Raw genomic sequence first — 20,015 nt, forward strand, 5'->3', positions numbered from 1 at the left:
AATTATGTCTCTAATGCATTAAAACATGTTCTGTATGTCTTTTATTTATTTTTAATAGTATAATCGTAAAGTATTGGTACCCATTAGAATGATATTTTGTGTTGGTAAACATAATTCGATTAGGAAATTGTTTAATTAATCATAAATAAGGGTAGATCTCTTTCTGTGAATATAATAATAGATTCCAGTTAGTTAGCTCCAATAAGTGGCCAGAAGGGAAATGGACCGGTGCCAAAATTTGATGATGCGGTTTGGTTGATTATGCCTTTCCCACGAGCACCTCCGCCCAATCTTAGGCAAATAGAAAGGAAATAAGTCCACGCACTGTAAAGTGAATTCAGCTGCGCTGACCAAGCGGGGCGTCAGGGGGAGTGGGGACGCGCGGAACGGAGAATGTACACAGCAGGGGAGCCGAGATAAGGGGGTAATTACGCGCTGGACCACGGCCGTCTTTAATCAATAGCACGAGCCAAGTCGTGTGTGCGTCCTGCCTTGTGTCCCCCCTTCGCGTTCGTCTCCCCCTCGGCGACACTAACTTCATTTGCATGCCTAGAGCGCTCGCCCACCAGAGTGGAATATTGGATAACCTAATGTATGACTTGGCTCTCCCCGACGTGTCCACCCCCGGCCACCTCCCCCCGTCCCTCTACTCCCTCGCCGCTAGTTAGTCCACCTAGCATCGCTTCGCATTCTCTTAACTCTTTGCTGCCACCTCCTTAACCGGCCTAACTGGAACCACCCTGATATATTCACAAAAACCTCACGTTTTTAACAAGCTCAATTTAAAATTACCAATCTCCTTTATTTGCCAACAATTATTTCTTTGTTTATATCCATTGCATTTAGTAAATAAAAAGCTTAATACTTTTCTTAATCTATTTTTATAATTAATTTAATAATTTATTGTAATTGGAGTAAATGATTTACTTTTGAATCACAATTTGTATATAATTAAAGAAATTGTTGGTGTATGTAAACTACCACGTTTGAAATAGTAATAATTAAAAGAGTGTGAGCATTATCTCATCAAAATGAATAAAATAGAGAACCAAAGAGCAAAAATTCATAAAATGGGCACTCAAAAATAATTGAGATAGTACTAATCGAAAAGTAGCAACATTATTTCTTTAAAAATTAACAAAATGCAAAGCAAAAACAATTGAGATAATACTAATCTCATCAAAAATTGATAAAACAGCCTAAAAAAAATTGATTATAAAATGTTTGATGATTGAATAATTTTTGAACTTGCTCTGTCTTAATTGTTGTAAAATGTTTATGGCATGAAAACTATTTGAGATAGTACTAATTGAAAGGCAGCAACATCAACCCATCAAAAGTTTACAATATGCACACTCAAAAATAATTGAGATAGTATTAATTGAAAAGTAGTAACATCATCGCATCAAAATTTAACAAAATTCAGTTAAAAAACAATTGAGATAGTACTAATCTCATAAAAAATCGATAAAACATGTCCCAAAAAGAAATAAATCATAAAAAAGTTTGATGACTCAATAATTTTTGAATTTATCCTCTCTTAATTGTTGTTCTATGAAAACGATTTGAGATAGTACTAATTGTAGGGTAGCAACATCATCTCATCAAAAATTAACAAAATATAAACCCAGAAGCAATTGAAATAGCATTAATCTCGTCAAAAATGAATAAAACACAGTCACAAAAACAAATCATTCATAAACAAGTTTGGTGATTGTTGTTAACCATTTGAGAAAGTACTAATTGAAGGGCAGCAACACAAACCCATCAAAAATTCATAAAATTTGATGATCTTAATTGTTGTTCTAAATTATTTATGACATGAAAACTATTTAAGATAGTACTAATTGAAAGGCAGAAACATCAACTCATCAAAGTTTATAAAATGCACACTCAAAAATAATTGAGATAGTACTAATTGAAAGGTAGCAACATCATCTCATCAAAAATTAACAAAATGCAGTCCAAAAAACAATTTAGATAGTACTAATCTCATAAAAAAAATTGATAAAAACAGCCTAAAACTATTAGAAATAGCACTAATTCAAAGACAACAACATCAACCCATCAAAAATTCATAAAATGGGCACTCCAAAATAATTGAATAGTACGAATTGAAAGGTAGCAACATCTGTCTTAATTGTTGTTGTAAAATATTTATGGCATCAAAAATTAATAAAACGTACACAAAACAAATCATTATAAAAAAGTTTGATGAGAGTATTAAAGGAAAACATCAACATTATACCATAAGCAATGAATGGCCAAAACAAGAACAATGCAAAGCTACTTCAAAAGCCATGGATGAATAAGTGATGAGGTATCCATACTTCATAATGAAATTGTGTCGATAGTTTACATTAAAACATAATACCTGTAGTAGTCAAAGTTTAGCACGATTCCAAATTAAGTCTAGGGCTTGGCAGATAACTGAGTATATCCGTCCACATGTAGGGGCCTTCCCATATCGAGTTCCAATCAACTATCTAGCCATAATATAATTTAGTAGTTAAATGGGGGAAATTTGTAATAGTTTGAGAATCCCAACTTCTGAAGTAATCTGACACTACCTGAGAAATATTACGTGCGTGCCTGGCCTACCAACGTACAATCCAAAACAATACTGCTGCGGGTGGTTTCCCGAAAATTTCCACCGGAAATATGTGGTCCAGGAATACAATGTTTCCTGCTTCCTACCGGATTGCCAAACTAAACAACTCCAACTGAAGTACAACATTATTGATCAACATTTTTCACAATTCCTACCTACATCCAGTGTTGAAACAGAAATTGAGACTGTCAGAATTAGATTTGTTTGCGAATTCCGTCGTTACGTCTCCTTATTTGATTTGGCCAAGTTTACAAACTAAATATCTAACAAACAATCGAAGTCGAAGTAAAATTTTCAAATACACCTCCGAAAAAAAACAAGTCCGGGCACACTTATACAAATGAGAGTATTCGGCGGGTCGTTTAAAAACCGTGTTAAGTGAGTCGGTATTGATGATTACCGATTAGCGAGTGATAAGATGATCGCTCCGAGTTCGGGTCGAACTGGGGGAGGGAAAAAAGAAGTGGCAGCCGACTGTTCGGGCTTTATAGAGAAGGATACGGTCCATCACTTGGCAGCTGCTCCGGAGAACATGCCGTCTAATGAAGCCTATTTGTTTAGCGGACTGAGGAAAACAGGAACGGAACTTGCTTTTATCCTGATTTATAGCCGCGTTTATTTCACCCACAGACCATCGAATTATTGTTTCTCTTCGGAGCGAGCTGTTTTATTCATTTGGCGCACCGCAACAAATGAACATATGTCAACAGGTAATTCGGTGACGACTTATAACGGACCGACTCTATTTTTAACAAGCCCAAATACTTTGTTTAACAACATTACACACTGTTCAATTTTATTTATTGCACGACACAAGTAATAAACCGTTTGTTCCTAAATATAAAACCGGGCGCGTCCCTTTTGCAACATTTACGAACAGCTTAATGTATTTTATTGTTTATTTATGCAGCAACATAATTTTAATTGAATGCTAAGGTGTTTACAACCCTCTGATAATGTTGCCTTTTTATCGACGTGCCCCACATGCCCGAACATTGCATTCGTCAATAAATTTGTCAGCAATGGAAGGACGAAGGAAAGAAGGTCCTTTTTTGATTAATACCTTGTTGGTAGTCCAGCTGACAGCCATAAAATACTTTTTACGGCATCTAGTAACGCATGTTGCTGGTTCCCACTTCTCCTTTTCGCTGCATGCGCTTTCTTTATTTCGATGGCTGGGATCACGTTTTCCAATTATTTATGCTTTGTTTAGTTTTGTTTAAATTGCGAGTGCATTATGGGGTAACTATAGTTTTAGGGCGCGGACATCTGATCAAACTGTTGAAATTTTACAAAGGGAGACTAAAACATTTGATAGTTGACAGAATTTTTTGAAAAGTCTTCAAAGGTTTAAACAACAAAATATTAACTTCTGTTCATAGTAAATAAAAAAATCAAGTGCACAAAAAGAAAATTCTATAAACATCATCAGAAACTTACTAAAAATACATATTTCAAAAAAAAAATGGGTCATTGTGAAAATTAGATAAATAAATTTAAAGAGGAAGGAAGAAAGAATGAAAAGGTATAAAAACTGCAATTTTAAAAATGTATGAGTTTCATATTGATATATAAATTTTGTTACACTTTAAAACGAGAAATAAAAATGTTTGACAGTTAATGTAATTTATGATATTAATTTTTATTTAGATTTGTAAAGGTTTAAAGAACAAACATTATAAACTTTTGTTTATATAAAATAAAATAAAAGCGCCTGAAAATACATGCATACAAATGGGTCATTAGGGTAAATAAATAGGTAAATAAATCTGAATGCCATAATAGTTTTAATTATTCTCTTATTTCTGATCAGAATATAGGGGAAGAAAGAAAGAATAAAATGGTCTAAACACTGAAATTTCATGTAGATTTCTATTACATTTTAAAAAGGGAAATAAGAATGTAATTTGTGACACTAATGTTTATTTAGGTTTATAATGGTTTATATATAATAAAAGAAATAAAAATCACTAAAGGAAATTTTATAAAAGAAATGAATAACTAATTGAAAATACATAATTAAAAAAATATGTCATTGTGGCAACTAGGTGAATTAATAATAGATTTGAATATTTCCTAATTTCTGATCAAAAAATAATAATGATTTCCCATTTCAAAAATGTGTGAGTTATTTATTTAAGCTTTATATGTAGATTTTATTACATTTTAAAAATGGAAATAAAAATGTTTGTTGATGTAATTTATGGTACTAATATTTATTTAGGTTTGTGGTGGTTTGCACAATAATAATTGTAAACTTCTTTTGTTCATAATAAATAAAAGAAAATCAAGTCTATAAAAGGAAATTTTATACGGATAAAAATTAATATTTTAAAAATGTATACTTGATATGTATATTGTATTATATTTTAGGAAGAAAAGTTAGATGTTTGGTAGTTGATTTAATTTCTAATACTAATATTTATTTAGGTTTCTGGTACTTTAAACAACAAAACATATAAACTCCTTTTATTAGCACAAAATAAGAGAAGGTCTATTAAAGGAAATTTGTAACAAATAGTGAAAATCCAACTGAAAATACAGTTACCAAAAAATGAGAAGAATAATAGTTTTAAATATTCTTAATTTTCTAACCACAAAATATAGGAAAAAAGAAAAAATCGATATAAAAACTACAAATTTAAAATTTTATAGAGTTTGCTTGATATGTACATTTTAAGTTAAAATGTTTGGTAGTTGGTGTAATTTTTAATACTAATATTTATTTAGTGTAGAAGTTTAAACAACTAAAGCTATGAACTTCTTTTATTTATACAGAGTAAAACCAAATATATTAAACGAAATTTTACATATATAATAAAAAATCAACTGAAAATTAAGCAATTAAGTAAATAAATCTAAACATCATAATATTTTATATTTAAATATTCTCTAATTTCATATTATAATATTAAGGCTATAGAATAAAAAAAAAGAATAAAATAGTCTAAAAACTAAAAATTCATTTACATTTATATATGAAGATTTGAATACATTTTACAAAGGAAAAAAAAATTTTTTTGATGGTTGATGTAATTTACAATACCAATATTTATTTATTTAGGTTTATAATGATTTAAATAACAAAAATAAAAAATTTCTTTGTTTATATAAAATAAAAGAAAAAGGAGAATGTTAAATGAAATTTTGCACAAATAATAAAAATGAAATAATATTATTTATATATAGTAATATTTTTTTATTTCTAACCCAAAAATAATAAGGATATAGAGGAAGGAAGAAGGAATAATAAGCGTTTTAAAACTGAAAATCAACAAAGTGTGAGTTTTACATTTATTCTTGACATGTAGATTTGATTACATTTTACAAAGGGTAATAAAAATATTTGATGATTGATATTTCGTATAAAATAAGGGAAAAGTCTAAGATGGGAAATGTAACACAATTAAAGAAAATGAAATAATAATTTTTAATATTCTCTAATTTCTAAACAGAATATAATGTGGATGTATACGAAGAAAAAAAAGGATTAAACCATTTAAAAACTAAACTAAAAAATTTAAAAAAAAATACGATTTCTTAAATGTAAAATTGATAAATAGAAATTATTACGTTTCCAAATCATTTTAAAGTTTAGTTTAGTTTACTTAAGTTCAGCCATCTTTAATTTAAAATATATATTTTTTAAAAAACAGGATTCAATAACAAAATTAAAATTAAATTCATTCAAAGAAAATTTTATGCAAAACTAGCGAAGTATATCGAAAATTATTGGCATTGTTCCGTGTTTCCCTATCTTAAACATCGAAAGGGAATGATAATGACAAAATAAAAATAAAAAGTAATGCGCCAAAGGACAAAGAACACGTGCCGCTTATCGGAACAGTTCGATGCGACTGCATGATTTCCAGAGAAAATATTTTTCTAAATCAAGAAAAAAGGGAGAAGCAGTAACCAAATTAATTCTATTTGTGCAGTTTCGTCCGGCCCGTATATTTTATCGGCATTGTTTGCGTACGCATAAAAAGGGGCCGTCCGGTCCAGAAAACATATTTTCCTTCGCTTTACACAATGAACATTGTCCGAGAAAAGATGTGATACCGAACTGTAAATGTCGACGTTGCATTTCTTGAATGTGTAAGTGATATGAATGTGCAGGGATATGTAAAAGGGCGGCCCACCTAGTTAGCCCACGCACAGTGATCTTCACTATCTTCACTAATTATTAAAAAGAAACATTTTCTAACCAAAAATTTAATATTTATTTCATTTGTCTTTAGATATAATAAATTGTAGTAAAGAGCTTATTATTAATTGGGATTAAAATAAACTCAACAGGTTTAAAAAATAAAAAAGAAGAAAGAGATCCATTCAATGTGTTTTCAATAAAAGGTCAAGGTGTAATTCATAAAACTAACCGCAAAATTAGCTTAATTTTTTATGTAAATTGGTACACATAATATTTTTATCATAAAAATGAGCACGGTGCGGCATGCAGTTGAAGTCCTGGGCAGGAAGAGCAGGATGACCAGTGGTGTGCTTATCAGTGTGTAATGGGGACGGCTTATTGAACTTAATGCTCCAATTCAATTGCATAAATATTCATGATGGCTTTTTATATCCCTAATTTATGATCTACGCACCAGATATTCGGCGTAGATAGGGACAGGACGCGGAGAGAGAGTTATTGTTATCCATAAAGATAACTGATAGCGAGATCGTTTAATTAAATCTACAAAGACGTGTCCCGCAGTTTCTGATGATATTCCTAGTTTTTGGCTCTGCCATAACATTATCTTAGAGGTTGATATCGTATTGTGCCCCACACACTCTTGCCTGCTTTATGTTTCAAGTTAGGTTTTGCTTAATTTGTAGCTTTGCTCAATCCTTTTTGAAAAAAGTAGAAGAGAAGTAAATAAATAACCACAATATTGAATTTTATTAAGTTGAATAAATAAAATATTTGAATAATTAGGGATGGAAGGATTGTGCTAGGTACTAAATGAAGTTGAAGATTATAAACTTATAATATTTTAATCAATAATTCATCTATTTCATATCTCACAATATATTCCTAAATAAATAAATATTATCACCAATAAGTCACATGTGTGTCAATATTCAATATTAACAAAACTAAACAGTAGTAAGTAGTGGTAATGATTCATGTTTTTAGAAAATTAAATATTTATTTAGTATTTTATTATCTTTTTCTATACAATTCTGATTTAAAGTTCTCTTTAAGTATGTTGTTGAATCAAGAAAAGAAAGTAATCATCACTTTGTGTAATATTTTAATAGACTTATAAACAATATCTTTTACTTCTACATTATACTTTTTAAGTTTCTCTATAAAATGAATTTTTTCTAGTATATCTGATACCAATGGTTTTACTCAAAGAAATCTTACATCTCACAACACACCTCCTAAAAGAATAAATAATATTTTACATTCAATTTTAATAAAATTTAATAAATATAAAACATTTGAAAAGATGGGAGAACTATAGAGTAGTAAATATTAATTTTAGGTTGAATATTAGAAACATTTTTAATGATTCTTACATTTTTAGAAAATTTAATATTTATTTAGTATTTTATTATCCTTTTCTCTACAATTTTTATTTAAACTTCTTAAATATGTTGTTGGATCAAAAAAAGAAAATAATCATTATTTTAATTAGTAATTAATAATTAATTATTATTATTATAGTAATTAATTAGTATTTTAATAGTTTTATAAACCATACATTTTATTCCTACACTATATGTTTTTAAATTTCTCTATAAAATATATTTTTTCTAGGATTTTTGATTCCAATGGTTTTACTCAAAAAAATCTTACATCTCAGAATACACTTTCTAAAAGAATAATTATTATTTTATACTTAATTTTAATAAAATTCTTATGGTTGTAGTAAATTGAATATTTATTTAATATTTTATTTTCCTTTTCTCTTTAAATATATTGTTAAATCAAGAAAAAAATGTAATCATTACCTTGTGAAGTATTTTAATAGTTTTATAAACAATTTCTTTCCTTTCTGCACTGTATTTTTTAAATTTCTCTACAAAATATGTTTTTTCTAGTACTTTTCATAACAATGGTTTTACTGAAAGAAATCTTACATCTCACAATGCACTTCCTAAAATAATAAATATTATTTTATTTTCTATAAAATTTAATAAATATATAACATTTGTAAAATTTAAAATGAAATAACTAAATATAGAGTAAATAATAGTAAATACTAATTTTAGGTTGAATATTAGAAACATTATTAATGATTCTTATGTTTTTAGAAATTACAATTTTCATGATTTTTTTCTTATACTATATTTTTTCATATTTTTTCTTTAAATGATATATATTTTGCAGTATTTTTGACTATTTGTAAAATTAAAAATAGAAAAACTAATTGAAGATTAAGAAGAAACATTATCTTAATGGAGTTATCCATTTTTTGAGGGAAGAAAATATTTATTATAGAAAATAATGGTGTTATAATCCAAATAATACATTTATCTTCGTTTCCATATCCGGAAAGTCCATAATTTAATGCTGCACAGTTAGGCAAACTTTGTGGCCGGCTGAACTTTTTGTTCATATCTGTATAGATTATGCAATCTGTTGATGAGAGTATATTAGGTCCACGTTCGTCTTCCATTATGTCACGAAGGAATAATAATTAATTTCCGTAAAGTCCTTCGTACGTGTACATGACGTATCTTATTGGATACATTAATCTTCCCCCTTCTGCATAACAAAGATAAGTGCACCAGATCGTTTGCTTTCTCAGATGGTCAATCCCAACACTATGTGCCATTATGAAACAAGATTCACGATTTCATTTAGTTTTATTGACCTGATAATAGTACTCGAGATCAGTTAATGCCTTTATTAACTAGGTTGGGTTATTGGCCATTTTCTTAAGGGCTATTTTGGTACACTGATTGTATGCATTTATTCCAACTGTTCAATATGTAAAGTGCCTAATTACAATGAGGAATTCCTTGGAATGTGTTAACATAGGAAATTACCTATTACAATCACCTCATTTCTAGCAGATTATTGAATATCTTAATAGTTATTGATCGTAATGGTGCTTTCAACGTGATAACTTTGATGTAACTGTTATGCAGGCTGTTTCTAACATATAATGTATGTTCAATTATCATAATTATAAAAGAACCTTCCTAGTCTACAAATTTATTTAGTGTTGTTGTTTCTTGGGTTTGTTAAGTGACTCTCATAAAGTGAAAACGGAAAGAAACTAATTATCAACATGTAAAAACTAGACAATCTCCCGCAAATCCTTTTTGCGAAAAACCAAGCCCATTGTCAGTTCTGCGGCGTATATCGGTGTGACGGCGCTGAAATGCAAAGAGGCTCCGGTCCGGAGAAGCGAGATGGCGAAGATGGGGTTGCGGCCCCCGTTGTCCGAAGGGGTTCGTCAAGTGGCGGCGGCGGGGGCGGCCTACGTTGTACAACACGTGCGCCGCGGACTGGACGACGTCTCCTCCACACACGCTACCGGCACTAGATTAACTATGCCAGTACCGGACCAGCGGAATTCGCCTAATACACTTCACGCATTTCACGCTTAATATCGATCTAACGTCAGAACTTGCACGAATCGCCCTTCCAACCGCATGCATAATCCACGCAAGTTTTGATTTAAAACTGGCACTGTTCCGGCCTCACCGCTGCTCAGCTTACCAATAAAATTGATCAGTTTCCATTTAGTTATAGTTGAGTAGAAGCTAGATCAATACTCGGAGTACCCCCCACATTTTTCGACACTATAAACTAATAAGCTCATTCCTGATAATGAAGGCACAACATTTAATTAGAATACGTATAGTTCCCCTATTTATCTTTAGTGTTAGGAGATTTGAGGTATTCGCCTAAGCGGCCATCCAGAAGGGGAACGTTTTACCTCTTCTCTATCTCCAACACTAACTCGGAGTGGAATGTATGTATAAGTAATAAATAGTCACTGCGAGAATGTCCACTAAGGGTAGAAATAACAGGACAAGGGCCTTCCTGCAACGGAAGGGTGTTTTATTAAAGGCCATTGCAATGGGATGGGGTGAGGTGCTGTAGAATTATTAAATTGCTCGTATGAAATATAGATGTAAAAATTAAATTTAAACCAAGATAGAATAATATCTTTATTTATAGCCTACAATGGTTGTTATTATCATAATGATTTATTGCTTATTTTTATTTTTATATATAAAATAATCATGAACAATCCCCCGTAGCTACACAAGCACTAACTATTTGGTTAAAATATCCCGTTGGACAAGTTTCAAGAATTGGAATCAAGCCACCATTAAAACTAACACACTCTATATAAGTAGTGCATTTTGCATTGTTAGGATCAGGTAAAAGATCGCCAGCTTCAGTATTGACATCTCGCAAGCAAATATCTTGTATACACACCATATTCGGATCACAGAGTTTGGTTGTGGGGTTGAAAGGCTTTCCGGTCGGACAAGTGTAGTTACTCTGCAGGATTTTTCCATTGTAGCTCACACACTTAAAGTACTTGCGACATGTCGAGTCTTGCCTTCTAAACGTTCCGGCTATGTTACCACATGTGTCTTGTGTTGAAGCAATAACCTTAAGAAAAAAAGTAAAAATATTTTATACTGTACATCATATTGAAATGACGATTTCAAAGAATAACCCGGACTGGAACTCGGAAAACAAATTGTTTAAGAAAAGAAATAAAGTCTTCAGACACACAAAGTTAAGCATACATGATTTAAGTTTGCATGTTTTCTGTGTTTGTGCAAACATATTTTTGTAAGAATGTTTTTATCATATTTATAACTCACCGCACACAAAGACAATATTAAAAACACTTTCATTTTGTCTTGGAAAGACACAACATTGCAATGAAGTGTTTTACGATGATGCACAAATAATTATTATAAATTTAAACAAATATTTGCATCTTTTTTTAAGGACAAACAGATGAAAAACCTTGTTTAGCACTTAAGTGGAAAATTTGTTTCTATGCAAGCTTCTAGAAAACATCTATGTATTATTTTAGTACGATTTAAGGTTGACTATTGTTTAAGAAATAGTGTGCAACGTAAATTTGCTTTGTTTTATAGTTTGTAAACACTACACTACAAGATAACGTACATTTATAAACGCAATTAAATGAAAATCTCATTTTTGGTTCCTTTTTCGAGACCTTACGATGTTCAAATTATTTATTGTAATCTGTCCTATTTTGGTATGTACCTAATTTTATGAATTTCTCGTTACTTGAATGAATTGTTTCTAGGTGATCACTCTGCCATTCGTGGCCAGTAGCCTTGTGGATGAGACTTGTGTAGTTTCAGGAATTTTCAGAAAAAATGGAACATCATGTCGTGGTTACTATAAATGTACATATTTAAGCAAATTTTATAAGGCCGATTATACGTGCTCATCCAACACAGTTTTCAATCCGACCACCCTTTTATGTGACAAAACTGCCAAATGCATTGATGACATTTGTGACGACCCAAACGTTCAAAATGGAGAAAAAATTCCAGATCCTAATAGTGTTGATGGGAAGTCTGGTTCATACATAACTTGCCTGGATAAAGTTCCAATTGTTTCTCCTTGTGAAATAGGATCCTTCAATGAAGAGTGTGGAGAATGTGTGCCTGGAGGAACATGTTAATTTCATATTATCTAATTACTTAGATTTATTTGTAAAATTGTTGATAGTTCATCCTTTTTTAGAAAATTAAATGTTTAGTATTTTATTTTGCTTTTTTCTACATTTTTTATTTGTTTTTTTCGTATGTTGAAACAAAAAAGGTGTATAACATACATATACATTTCTTTTACTGTTTGGAAACAACATAATTAGTATCTTCTACATTCTAAAATATAATTAAATGATTAAATTATTTATAATAACCTGTTTTCTATTAGATTGTACCTAAATACACATTTTTCTTAGTTATTCATGAATTCTTCCTTGGCGATCTCTGTGCCTTTTTTGGTTAGTAACCTTATGGATGGACTTTTCTGGTTTCAGGAATTTTCAGAAAAAATGTAATATCATGTCGCAGTTATTATAAATGTACATATTTACAAATTTTGTCCAAAACACTGAAAATGGAGAAAACATTTCAGATCCTAATAATGTTGGTGGAAAGTCTGGCTCATACAAAATTTGCTTGGATAAAGTACTAATTGTTTCTGCTTCTCAATGAAGATTGTGGAGAATATATGAAGGAAAATGTTAGTTTCATAATATCTAATTACTTAGATTTCGTTGTAAAATTGTTGATAGCCCATTCTTTTCTAGAAAATTAAATGTTGTAGCTTTTTTTGTTTTTTTTCTACAGTTTTTATAAAGGATTTTTCGAGTGTTGAAAGAAGAGTATACAACATAAATATATATTTATTTTACAGATTGGAAACACTACATTTTCAAAGGTAGTTAAATGAAAAATTTTATTTCTGGTTCCATTTTAGTGACTTTACGACGTTCAAATTATTTATGGTAACCTGTTTTTTAGATTGTACCTAAATATACATTTTGGAAACACCATGTCGTGACTATTATAAAGGTACATATTTAAACAAATTTTATAAGACCAATTATACGTGCTCATCCAATAAACACTGAAAATGGAGAAAACATTCCAGGTCCTAATAATGTTGATGGGAAGTCTGGCTCATACATAACTTGCTTAGATACCAATAGTTTCTGTTTCTGGAACAGATTCTTCAATGAAGAGTGTGGAGAATATGGTCATGAAGGAAAATTTTAATTTCATATTATCTATATTATTTAAATTGGTAGTAAAAATGTTAATAATTCATGTTTTTTTAGAAAATTAAATGTTTAGCATTTTATTTTGCTTTTTTAATTAATTTCGAGTTAGAATCTTCTGTTTCTGGAACAAGATTCTTCAATGAAGTGTGTGGAGAATGTGATCATGAAGGAAAATGTTAATTTCATATTAACTATTTTTTAAAATAAGTAGTAAAAATGTTAATCTTTAGTTAAATTATATTAGTTAAAGAACTCTATATTTCAAAATTAGAAAATAGAAGATTCAGGATAAGTTTTTACATATTATTTTAAAAAATAATATATTCGTAATGAATACAGAAACTACGATAATTGTATAACGTACCAGAGTAGAACTTGATTATTACCATATTAGTTGTTTGACGTTAATTATAGATTTTTGTTATCCAAGTTCAAACTATAGCACCTAAACTTTTACTGGAGCCCTTTCACTATCAAGTTCCTAAGGAAAGTTTAGCAAATGGGCCTAAATTTGGGCATATATGAAAAGTTTCTAAGTTAAATTAATTTATGATGAGTATTACCAACAACCACTAATTAAGTCTGGAACCTGTTTTAAGTTTTAAAACCTACCAACAGTAATCAAAAACACTTATACGAAAAAAATATAGGAAAATATTTGTTCGCATAAAAACGAGGTCTTAAAGCGATTTAGTGCAGTGCAGTCCTGAATGCAGAGTAAAGTCCTGAATGCAAATGAAAACGCCACCGGGCATGCAGCAGCAGCAGCGGTGGCAGCGGCAGGACTCCGCCGGACTAACTAATAGCGGCATAAACGAACTAGGAAGGAATAACTGGCCCCAGTGATCTGTAAGACGTGACAATGCAGTGCCAGGGATATAAATTAAACTTTAGCACTTGCTACAGTGGCCGTTAGGGGCGGTGGACAGCGGAGATAAGGCCTGCCCGCCCCCCCATATATCAGCACAGATAGCACCATGCAAATTCGGACTATTCTTCAAGCGTGCAGGACTCGCCGCGGACCAGCGGTCTTCATTTGCCCGCCTGGACTCTAACATGCTCAAGATAGAAGGGGTGGATAATATATATCGGACGGTAGCTAGTCTACCAGCCGAGATTTGCATCGGACCTAACGAGTTCCGATGATAGCGGGAAGACTTATTCGCGCCAGATATCGTTCTCCTGGCGCAGGGGCGGACGACGAATAAATACTCCCTTGCTGGAAATTTAAATGGGTTTTCCTTTGATTAACATTTTGTTGTGCATGTGTGTATATGGCGGCTGGTACATTCATAATATGATTTTCCAATAATCGAAAACCATTCTTCATTTTAATTAATCTTATCTTAAGAATATTTCTCCTTAAGAGGAGAAAGGTATGATGAATATGACAGAGTCTTTCAATCAACATTAAATAAGTACCGGAAATGTACAGTGGTGGAAAAAGTATGGCTAAATACGTTTATTTTTCACTTAGAAAAAGAGTATCTTTTGTTTCTGGAACAGGATTCTTCAATGAAGAGTGTGGGGAGTATGATCATGAAGGAAAATGTTAATTTCATATTATCTATTTTTTTTTAAATTAGTAGTAAAGTTCCCTTAAACAAAATATAGTCCATAAATTTTATACTGTCTCTGTCGTGCATGTGTTCTCTCTAAATTTTGAAGAGGACGTCAAAACTATATATATATATATATATATATATATATATATATATATATATATATATATATATATATATATAATACATAATATAAATAAAAACATTTAATTCTAATACAAAAGTGTCAAAAATAAAATTTAGAAGTTTTTGTTTTTAATCTGTGGAATTAATAAAATTAAATTTACAGTTTTTAGCCAATTTATGTACAAATTTAATAATGTGAAACATTTATTATTTATTAAATTTATATAAAAATTAAATGTAAGTATTAGATTGTTATCAATTTTTCATTAATTTTGAAATTTTATATCTATTATTACAAAATTGAAAGAGATTTTAGAGAATATCACAAATTATAATTTCAATAAAATTAAATTTGTTAAATATTCTTATATTCTAATTTAAATATTCAATAACAAAAACATTTTCTTTAATTCTAATATAAGGGTGTCAAAAATTAAATTTAGAAGTTTTTGTTTTTAATCTGAGTAATGTAAATTATTATTATTTTAAGGAATATTAAAAATTATTTAATAAAATTAAATATAAAATGTTTTAAAATTTTTAGCTATTTTATATTCAAATTTAACAATGTGAGAAATATATTATTTTTTATAATTTGTATAAAAATTAAATTGATTATTTTCAATTTTTCATTAACTTTAAAATCTTATATCTATTATCACAAAAATGAAAGAGAGTTTACAGAATACTACAAATTAAAATTTTAATAAAATCAAATTTGTTAAATATTTTTATATTCTAATTTAAATATTCAATAACAAAAATATTTTCTTTAATTATAATATAAGGGTGTCAAAAATAAAATTTAGAAGTTTTTGTTTGTAACCTGAGTAATGTAAATTATTATTATTTTAAAGAATGTTAAAAATTAATTAAGGAAATTAAATTTAAAATATTTTACAGTTTCTAGACAATTTATGTACAAATTTAATAATGTGAAACATTTATTATTTTTTAAATTTATATAAAAATTAATGTAAGTATTAGATTGTTTTCAATTTTTCATTAATTTTGAAATTTTATATCGATTATTACAAAATTGAAAGAGAGTTTATAGAATACCACAAATTATAAAATTTCAATAAAATTAAATTTGTTAAATATTCTTATATTCTAATTTAAAAATTCAATAGCAAAAACATTTTCTTTATTTCTAATATTAGGGTGTCAAAAATAAAAATTAGAAATTTTTGTTTTTAATATATTAAAGAATATTAAAAATTAATTGATAAAATTAAATACAAAACATTAAAGAGTTTTTAGACAACTGACATTCAAATTTAAGAATATGAAAAAATTCAATCAAGAGGGTAAAACATCTACTGCTCAAAAATTATTCAAATTGCTGAAAATATTACTCAAAGACAAGCTTTTTTAATCAATAGAAATTATGTTGTATGTGAGACAACATGTTGCCTTAAAGACTCAAAGAAAGCTTCAAAATATTGCCCAAATATTTTTTCATATAGCTATTATTTATTTTTGTAGAAATTGGGTAAAAAAATTGATCAAAATGATAATAACTATAAAATAAGAAATTTGACTAACAAGTTTGATTACAGATCAATCTGTAGCAAACATTTTTGTTAAAAAATATTGGATTAAGCAGGAAGTAAAGTGTGAACCAAGGTGTGTATAAACTTGTAGCCAAACTATCCAATCCAATCTAATAACACTGCAAAGCTCAGCGCCTCAGTAGCCGCGTGCGACTCTTACAAACCGTGGCCGTGGCCGTGGCCGATGGATGCGTGTGTTCCCTCTTCCTGCCGCCACTGCTTATGGCCGATCTGTAGTTCGCCGTCCGTACGTTCATTCCTGCTAAATGGTCAGCAGGGAATAACCTGGAATCACTACGGAACGACTAAGTAGCAATTCCAGTCCCTGCCGCTTCACTTAGTAGTCGAGTTCGGCACCGACGCCAAAGTGTTTTTCCTCAAAATATTGTATTATATATTAGCGCGGCCTGATTCGACCAGAATAGGAATGGATGATAATTAATTACTACAGTGAAATATTGCCGCGCCACTCCGCGTCGATATTGGGTTTATTAACTCGACTGGCTTTTCCTTCTCTAATACTTTCAACAATCTAATCTCGCTTCTAATATGGCAAGTGTGGAATTTAATTGAGAACGATTTTTTGTAAAAGCCTTAAGTTTATCTGCATATAAAATACGGTCAATACACAAAGCTTTCGTTCAATCTCGCAAACAAATCGTCTGTAAATCACAATAGACTTCAATTTTTATTTTAGTTTTCAACTCAAAAGTAAAAAAGGACAACAAAAAATTACTATAAAACTTGGAAACTGCTTATTAAGTTATAAAAAATTAATAAACTCAGTTAATGTTCATAAATTTGAGAAGTGAAGCTAATTTAATTTGTTAAATATTGACGTGGGATTATTTGAATGGTTCCTGAGGAGGTGGACATTATTTCCCATGGGCATTTAACATGAGAAAAGTTCCCCACGGCAATAAGTTCCCCTGATTTGACAACAAAATTGAACTAGAGCTTACGAATTTTGTGTGTTGTCCTCAAACTGATATTTTGAAAAATTTAATCTATCTGTCATTTTGAAGTAGTTTGGTCAATGGAAATTGGAAATAACGAAAATGTTTTTTAATGTCCGAATTTAAGAGTGAACAAAAAATAATAATTAATAATTTTTCAAAAAGTATAATTATTAATTTATTATTATTAATTGTTAATATTTAATTGCGTGCAAGGTTTCACTATTCTAGAAATTATTTAACAAAACTAAAATAGAATTTAGAGAATTTTTGTTTTATTTACAAATTGTATTAATTGTAAAGTAATGAACTTGTTAAGCATTTGAATTTGTCAATGGAAATTAATCATTCAATAATAAAAACATTTTTGTTAAATTTAGATGTTTGTATATCAAAAAATAAAATATGAAATTTCAGTTTTTTAAACTTATTATATAATTTATTATATTTTTTTAACCTAATATTTCAATATTAGATTCAATTTAGAAAATTTACTTTTTTATTTTGTGTAATATAATTTATTATTTCAGAACAGAATTTTTAAAAATTTAAGCCAATTCACATTTAAATTTAGAATGTGAAATATTAATATCTTGAATTTTCAGCTGCTTTAAATATGAAATATAATTTATTATGTTTTAAACTCATAAAAATTAATTATAACTATTAAATTATTTTCAGTTTTTGTATTTAATACAAATTATTATTTTTAAAATACTTTTCAGCAAATAAATTTAAATATTCAGTAACAAAAACATTTTTTTTAATTTTATATATGATGAATATATCAAAAATAAAATCAAAACTAAAATTTAAAGTTTAAAACGTTTTTTTTAATAAGTTAAATTTTTAATATATAACAGAATATTAAAAATTAATTTAAAACATTTTAAAGTCAATTGACATTCAAATTTAATAAGTGAAAAATTAATATCTTAAAAGACTTTTTTAAATATGAAATGAAATTTATCATTTTTTAAATTTATAAAAAATTAATTAAGTATTACATTGTTTTCAATTTTTCATTATTTGTGTGTGTGTGTCTATTATTGCAAAATTGAAAGAGATTTTAGAGGATAATTGTATTTACCACAAATTATTTTTAAAAATTTAAATTTGTTAAACATTTGTGATCTATTTAAATATTCAATAACAAAAAACATTTTTTTAATTCTAATATAAAGATGTCAAAAATAAAATTTAGAAGTTTTTATTTTTTTATCTGAGTAATGTAATTTAAAAATTATACCATAGAATATTAATAATTCATTGTTAAAATTAAATTTAGCATTTTGTCATTCAATATTAAGAAAGTGAGAAATTAAAGTCTTGGACTTTCAGTTTTTTAACTATAAAGTACAATATATTATTTTTTTAAATAATATAAAAATGAGTAAAGTATTAAATTGTTTTCAATTTTATATTATTTTTAAAATTTTATATCTATTATTACAAAATTGGAATAGAGTTTAGAGAATATTTATAGTTACTACAAATTAATATTTATAATATTTTGAGATAATATGTGCAACTTTTTTATTTCAAATGGAAACCACAATTTGCATTTAAATTGTTAAAAAAATTTGATGAAGTAATGTTTTTCCTGAATTAAAGAAAAAATTGACATTTTATATAGATATTAGAAATTATAACAAATTATAATTAAAGTAGTCTTCAAAATAATGATTAAATTTTATGAGAATATCTTGTCCCATCAATTAAGTTGTTAAAAGACAAGAAAGTCAATTTAGCGATTTCCACGAAAATCCTTTGTACCGCAAAGTGGAATAGCGGCCGTGCCCTTCAGCAGGACCAAGAGCAACGCAAGCAAGTGTAAGCGGCGGCGGCGGCGGCGGCGGGCAGGAGTACCAAGTTAGGCGGGCAGGAGGCAGAGGCAGGAGGCGAACGGAGACGACCGGCGGACGCGCGTCTCTCCGCGGCGGGGGACGTGGCGACGTCGGGGGTGGGGAAATGTAAAGTAGGCTGGTGGACCTGGGTCCAGCGAAGCTGCCCTGAGGTATTGATCTAGAGGCCTAGGAGGGTGTATGTGTGTGTGTGTGTGTGCTGACACGCATCCACCCCCCGCGTCCCCCGGCCGTGTCTTGCCCCCCGCAAAACGGGCACGACTTACCGGTGTATGTAACACTATCTCATTGTCTTGTGCACGGGGTTATTTGACTTATATTGTGTATAACGGCGGTGGTGGGTTGCGTTACGCCCGGAAGCGTGGAAGGGGTGTCCGTTCACTTCTCTCCACTCGACCGATGTTTTTCGCCGATTCCTGCCGGGATTACTTCCGCATCGAACAAAAAGACTACGGGAAGATTAAACTTAATTCGTTTTATTCTAATTAAGGATGAAGGGAAATTAAACGTTTTTGACTAAGTAATTTAATTTACCTAAATATCTGCCGTTCATACCACTATAAAAAAGCAGAAGGTTCT

The 20,015-nt window shown here is 29.5% G+C and overlaps 2 protein-coding genes across 2 annotated transcripts; one reads left to right on the forward strand and one right to left on the reverse strand.

Moving 5' to 3' along the window:
- Positions 1-10,717: 10,717 nt before the first annotated feature.
- Positions 10,718-11,576, reverse strand: LOC126265358 (uncharacterized). The gene is made up of 2 exons (XM_049966481.1): positions 11,420-11,576; positions 10,718-11,201 (listed from the first exon to the last, which is right to left on the reverse strand). Exons 1-2 carry the CDS (start codon positions 11,450-11,452, stop codon positions 10,821-10,823), a joined length of 414 nt encoding a protein of 137 aa, XP_049822438.1. The 5' UTR covers positions 11,453-11,576; the 3' UTR covers positions 10,718-10,820.
- A 142-nt stretch (positions 11,577-11,718) lies between these two features.
- LOC109600616 (uncharacterized) lies at positions 11,719-12,346 on the forward strand. The gene is made up of 2 exons (XM_020016790.2): positions 11,719-11,826; positions 11,878-12,346. Exons 1-2 carry the CDS (start codon positions 11,791-11,793, stop codon positions 12,259-12,261), a joined length of 420 nt encoding a protein of 139 aa, XP_019872349.1. The 5' UTR covers positions 11,719-11,790; the 3' UTR covers positions 12,262-12,346.
- The last annotated feature ends 7,669 nt before the right edge of the window (positions 12,347-20,015 follow it).

Source organism: Aethina tumida, chromosome 4, assembly GCF_024364675.1.
Source record: "Aethina tumida isolate Nest 87 chromosome 4, icAetTumi1.1, whole genome shotgun sequence".
Lineage (NCBI taxonomy): Eukaryota > Metazoa > Arthropoda > Insecta > Coleoptera > Nitidulidae > Aethina > Aethina tumida.